This window comes from Quercus robur, chromosome 5 (assembly GCF_932294415.1).
Source record: "Quercus robur chromosome 5, dhQueRobu3.1, whole genome shotgun sequence".
Lineage (NCBI taxonomy): Eukaryota > Viridiplantae > Streptophyta > Magnoliopsida > Fagales > Fagaceae > Quercus > Quercus robur.
The window spans coordinates 15519830-15525992 of record NC_065538.1 but is presented as its reverse complement, the minus strand read 5'-3'; the positions used below and the strand labels follow the sequence as shown (position 1 = coordinate 15525992).

At 45.7% G+C, this 6163-nt stretch overlaps 2 protein-coding genes across 2 annotated transcripts in view; one reads left to right on the top strand and one right to left on the bottom strand.

Annotated features, from left to right (window-relative positions):
• The window catches only part of LOC126725253 (uncharacterized), a 7817-nt gene continuing 1654 nt past the window's right edge, over window positions 1-6163 (top strand). The window contains exon 1 of the mRNA XM_050429823.1: window positions 1-6163. This exon is cut by the window's right edge and continues 1654 nt beyond it. Coding sequence (XP_050285780.1) covers window positions 5727-6163 — 437 coding nt within the window. The 5' untranslated portion in view covers window positions 1-5726.
• LOC126727875 (uncharacterized) lies at window positions 4756-5477 on the bottom strand. The gene is given in 4 exon segments (XM_050433777.1): window positions 4756-4912; window positions 4914-5127; window positions 5130-5357; window positions 5360-5477. Coding segments are annotated over 4 exon segments (717 nt in total).

The window sequence follows — 6163 nt, the reverse complement described above, 5'->3', positions numbered from 1 at the left end:
TTCCTATTCTTATTCCTCAGTTTAAGCTAGCAATGGGAATAAGAAAGGCTAGGTAGCTGGCTTTCTTGGGATTGCTCGCTGGCTGACTATGACGATTGCCCTCACTCGAAAGCCGCTTCCAATAATTCCAATAAGATTGTTTTCAACATTCCCCCCCCGCCATTAGAGTTGGGCTTATGGTTGAGCCTCTTATTGCGTAGTCCGCTTTTCTTTTTAAGAAAGCAAAGAGGCGAGCTTTAAGACGTTCTTTGATCCTTGTTGTTCGGGTTGGGACTCCAGTCCTCGTCCTCCCTTGCTTGCCAGCACACCTGAAGGAAAGGAAACCAGTATAACACAAACAAAGGAACCGCAATTCACCACAAGCAATCAACGATTCCAAATTACAAAAGAACGGGGCATAGGATATAGAGGCGGAGTCTTGGCTGTAGTTAATGGGAGGACTAAGAGTAGCAGTAGGAATAAGAAAAGGAAAGCAGTAGAGAATAGAAAGCGTCTTGTCAGAGCATATGTAGCTTCTTATATAGGAGTTGGAGCAGGAAGACGAGTAGGAGCTCTTGTTCGTTCGCTTGTTAGCTAGTCTTTCCTCGCAAGCCACCAAGCCTTATCTTCGTCTTTGAACTCAAGCCTTCCCTTCGATCGAGTTCTCCATTTTTCTTTTTTATTCATTTGTCACATATAGGTATAGGCGAATAAAAGATAACGATTTTCGAAGCTGTGCTAATAGTGGTCAAGAATAAGGTAAGAAGAGGTTTTAATCAAAAATACGGGTAAGTTTTCCATTTTCCAATGTTCGACCAATCACTCGTCTAGGGCAATAGAGGGAGAATGCTCTTGATTTACTTTGTCACTATACGAACACAATGTGAATTGCCTCAAAGATGGTCAAGCTTTTTACTCGCCTCGCACCGGAAAGCAAGCAGCAACTAAGGGAATAGGGAATAGGTCCTGTTTTTTGGAAGGAACAATCTTTGAAAGAACTAAAAATAAGAGCATTTCCTCCTCGGCAAGTAGAAGTTACCTCAGCCAGCCGGCTACTTCTTTTCTTCGAGTAGAGTTCTAGTTGCTATAAGAAAATTATCCCATTGATTTGTGAGTTCGTTCCAGTGGACTATATAAACATGCATAGCTTTGCCTTATGAGGGACCCTATTATGGGCTTCTTAGTTGCTTTGCTTATGCCAGCTAGCTTTTGTAGGCTTGTTAGCTTCGCAAGCTCTGCTCTGGAAGCAGCTTATGCCTATGTCAGCGGGTTAGGAAGGTGGCAAGCCCAATCACTTGCTGAGACAAGCTCTCCTCCTATTTCTGCACTGCTTCCGGTTGATGGCTATTATGCCTCTTCCTGCTTTTTTGACTTCTTTGACTCGTCTTCCAGCTCAAACTCAAACGCATAAGCCAAGACTCCTATTTCGGGTAGTGTTTTTTATAGTCCTTTGCTCTTTACAAACCCCTGACTCGTTCATTCACTCGCTTGGATTCAGTCTCGTTCGGTTGTTGATTAGTTCATCGGTGGTTGGTTGCATCAGTTGATTCACTCCTTCCTCAGCATTCGTCGATTGGTGGCGTGGGAAAGGGGCATTCGATCACGGGCAAAGATGTCGATGCAACTCATTATGCAAGTTATGAATTCAAGGTAGAGGGGTTGCCTGATTCACCAGTCTTTCCTCCAGACTCATCGGTAGGGTGATGCTAAACTATCTTCTAAGGGTTGATACTATTACATAGGCTTGGGGCTCCCATGCTTTCCCACGGGTATCTTTCAGTTTGTCGGCTCCTCTTATTCTCAGCACATAGGGGGATTCTCCATCCATTTATCTTTCTATTCCTTTCCCTCATTCCAATCTTGGGGCGTACTACCATGATTCCTTTCCCAGTGTCTTTATTCCCCCCTCATCCGAGGCTCAGACTTCACCCCCATCCCCTTTTCTATTTTTTTATATCAATAGGGAGCTCATCCATCCTTCCTGCCATAAGCTGATGATCTCCTAGCGCGAAAGCCATTGATCGATAGTTATACAAGGCGATCGGGGATCCCTACAGAAGATAGCTTTCAGAAGCCCGATGCTTAAACTCAAATTGCGCGATGAACTCATCAGATGAACTACTACAGGAAAGAAGACCAATTCGACCGAAGACCCTAGAGACCGTTACAAGACAGCTCGACCGGGAAGTAGCATATCTTTCAAGAAAAAAATTCAGTTACAAGGTATTCGCCCTAATTGAATAAAAGAAGGGAAGCGTATTCGTGGACAGATGAGCGTTTGTTACCGTTTACAAGAGTCAATACCGAAACAGACAATTCCAGATGCCCTCAGACAGATGCCACTAAAAAGCCGATTCTCGCATGTTTTTAGAGGCCGTACTTGACCCATCCGACCCCTTAAACTCGCGATTTCGCAAATAAAATAGACCATTCCGGACCTTTTCCTCATGTCGCTACCAGCTACAGATCAGATATGACCGGTTGAAGAAAGAAGAAAAGATCGATGAACGATTAAGCGAGACTTTGCCTTAGAGATCAATGAAATGCGACCGAGAAGCTTTATTACAATTACACAAAAGTTTGATGAGGACCTCTTGCTTCTGCTTCCCTGCTTACTTTTGCTATCACCTCAACTGCCTTTCTACCTGCTTACTTAGAATGAAGATCAATAATGGGCGGAAAGGCTTTACACAAGACCACAGAGCGAGAGAGAGAGCCTTCACTTACCTGCTTAACCGTGCCCTCCTATCGTACCTATATCCCCTTTCCTTCAGTTACATCCAGTCTCAGTTCTGCTTCCAACTACTGATGGGAGAAGGCTTGGACGTATGGCATACGGGAATGGTATATGAAATGAAAGGCTGGAAACAGAGCTGGAGATGAGCGCTAGCCAATGGTTAATACTTTAGAAAGCACCTTAGCAATTACCAGTAATGCCCCTATCGACCTCAGTCTTGTTTTTTGCTAGCTTGAGTCTAGAACTTTACTATCTCATTAAACGCCGAATATCCATATATATATTTATATATTTATTTGATTTATGGAAGATAGTCGGCCTACTTCTAGCTGTTCCAGCGATTATGCCCGTTCTAGCTCTACCATCCACCCCTATCATCATAATAGAAAGGGGTACTTTCGGGCTGATCTGTGATGGGTTAAGGCGACCGAGAGGACACATACCTCCTCCATATTCCTTAAATGGGCAAGACTCGGATATTGCATGCGATAAGTATAATAGTTTACTGAACGACTACTTAGATCTTGATTGATTTGGATGCAATGGAATTTTGTCAAATTACTCCAAAAAAAGCCATCCCATGAGTATACATGACCCCACTACCCGTATAAAGCGTACATCTCTGCTCAGGGAGTAGGTCAAAGCTTTTTATAAGAAAAGTAAAAAGCTGGAATCCGAGAAGACAAGACCCCCTAAGAGCGTCTTGTAAACCCATTATTCGATCTGGAGATCCCAGCAAGGCTGCCGGAGACATCCCTGGCTTTAGTGATGTCTCTTGCAAAGAAGAATTCGTAGAGATTTTCCCAGAATCCCAGTCCAGCCTACCCGACTGATATAATCTAGAATCCACTCTCCGCCCTTATTAGTAGTAGGCGAATAGTGACCCTATTTGTATGCGCATTCACACGACGGGCACGTTCCAAGATCTCCCGCAACGAGAACCTAACACATGGTTTATTGATAGTAAGCTGATTAAATTAAATAAATGGATCATAGGTTGGTTGAATATTGAGTTCCGCTTAGGCTACCTGTTCTGTTCACGCGCTACTAAGCCGCACACAGGATCTTAGACGGGTTTCGTCCCCTTTCGGGAACACCTTCTTACTAGTAGGTAGGGGCTAAGCCTGATGCAAATATACCAAAAAAGAAGATATCTAGGGTCGATTCTACGAAGAGTAGATTCGCCCCTTATGTTATGGCTCGTCTCGCGCTTAGTCACTCGCGGGATTCGGATAGGGGAGCAGCAAGTCTTTTCTGAAAAAACTCGCAGTTCTCCCCCTTATCTAAAATCTAATAAAAATATATATATATATATTTTTATTAGATACTAACTCTTTGGTTGGATTGGACAGGGACTTCTATAAAGATCTTTCCACTCATTCATCATACTCAAAGTCGAAGTCACGGCATGGGGGGCTCGGAAAAATAACGAGAATCAGTGTTGTGGTGGTGCTACGAGATGGCGATTTATCGTATAGAAGAATAGATCCGCGGCGGACCTATTGATTGACCATAGATGCGAACCGATCGACTGCTATCTAAGAGAAGATAAGTAGTTCTTCTATCGTTCAAGGGCGCGGGGAGAACATGTAGCGGCTTGCCTAGATCTCGTATTTCCCACGTAGTCCGTCGGTCAAACCAACGATTCTCTTCTCAAAGTAAAGTAATAGAGAGATTCTTTTTCTTTTTCTGGTATGTAGCTCCGCGAGCAAGGAGCGCATCATCGGGGCAGGGCGAAAACGAACATAGGATCATCATCATGGCCCTTTTCTTGTTTCTTTTGTTTGTGCCCGGTCCGTTGTGTGTGTGTGTTTTTAAGGCTTATCCGGGGGCTGCTGCTCTGGGGCATCCAATTCCTCTTCTTTCTTTTGCTGCTGATCTCACATCGAGAGCAGCTCCTTCTTGTTCAGGGTCATCAGATGAGAGATTTTCCTCTGATTTCCGAGAAATCGGTCAAGCGGGGGGCTACCCTCGACTCACCTCTCTATCTATAAAAACCCCTCCCCCGAGGAGAGGGCTCGTAATGATCTTCTCAAAGATCACAAGGTCCTGAAGTGGCAGGATAGGGGGGGGGAGGATCCGTAGGTTTTTGTGAAAGGGATGCTCTTATCATGGTATTGCTGAAAAGAAAAACCGAATTCCTCTATTTGATGTCGATTCATCCACACTTCCATTCCTTGTAGGGGAAGGCTAACTGCTTGCTGGCTGGGAGCTGTATGAGCGGTAACGTCCACGTGCGGCTCCGTGAGAAGGGCGGTGGACAGAAATGGCCTTGTTGTACCTCACTCTCGTCTTCAATGGGGTCTGCTCTTTTTTTTTTGGGAGAGTATGCCAATATGATCTTAATGAGGTGCGGGGCTTTGCATCTGATATTCGTTGGGCTTCCCTCTTCGGGAGCCTGCGTCCCGGCGTTTTTGTGCAATAAACCCCTCCGGCCGAAGACTAGTGGTAGGTGGTCCTGCGGAGCTTTCAGAGAAGGGTAGCCTAGTGTGTAAGCACAGCAATGAACCGCGGCGAACCCTCGACGACCTATCTAAGATTAGGGGGGAGATCCTCAGTAGTGGTGACCCTTTCACCCTTCCACGGACTGATACATGTACCGAATGCTCATACGGGAAAGTTGACTCCTGGGTCTGGAACCTGGGGGTTGCTTCGAGAAATCCTTTCTTTCTCGTCCACTCAGGGGGGTGCGGACACACCTGCGCGGATTACAGGTGACGGTTACAAGAATGGCGGGGAAGTGAACAGTACCCGACGACATTCAGGGATGGATGTAGACCCATCGGGCGGGGATAATCATTCCGGTCCTGGGAGAGGTGGCGACCATTCTCAAGAACCAAAAAGACTGAGCTGAGGGAAGCCCTATGAGTCACTGAAACGACGGCAGGAGGGCCTTTGATCTACCAATAGAGGGAGCAAAAAACGGGCTTTGCCCCCCTTTACAATATGAAGAAAGAAATAAGGGTTGAAGTTTAGACCGCTCACAGTAGTTCTACCTATAGAAAAGATCATGAAAGAGGCGATCATGATGGTACTCGAATCTATTTACGATCCCGAGTTTCCAGACACATCGCACTTCCGCTCGGGTCGAGGCCGCCGCTCGGCCCTAAGACGGATCAAAGAAGAGTGGGGAACCTCTCGCTGGTTTTTGGAATTCGACATCAGGAAGTGTTTTCACACCATCGACCGACATCGACTCATCCCAATCTTTAAGGAAGAGATCGACGATCCCAAGTTCTTTTACTCCATTCAGAAAGTATTTTCCGCCGGGCGACCAGTAGGAGGTGAGAAGGGCCCTTACTCCGTCCCACACAGTGTATTACTATCGGCCCTACCAGGCAACATCTACCTACACAAGCTCGATCAGGAGATAGGGAGGATCCGACAGAAGTACGAAATTCCGATTGTTCAGAGAATCAGATCGGTTCTATTAAGGACAGGTCGTAT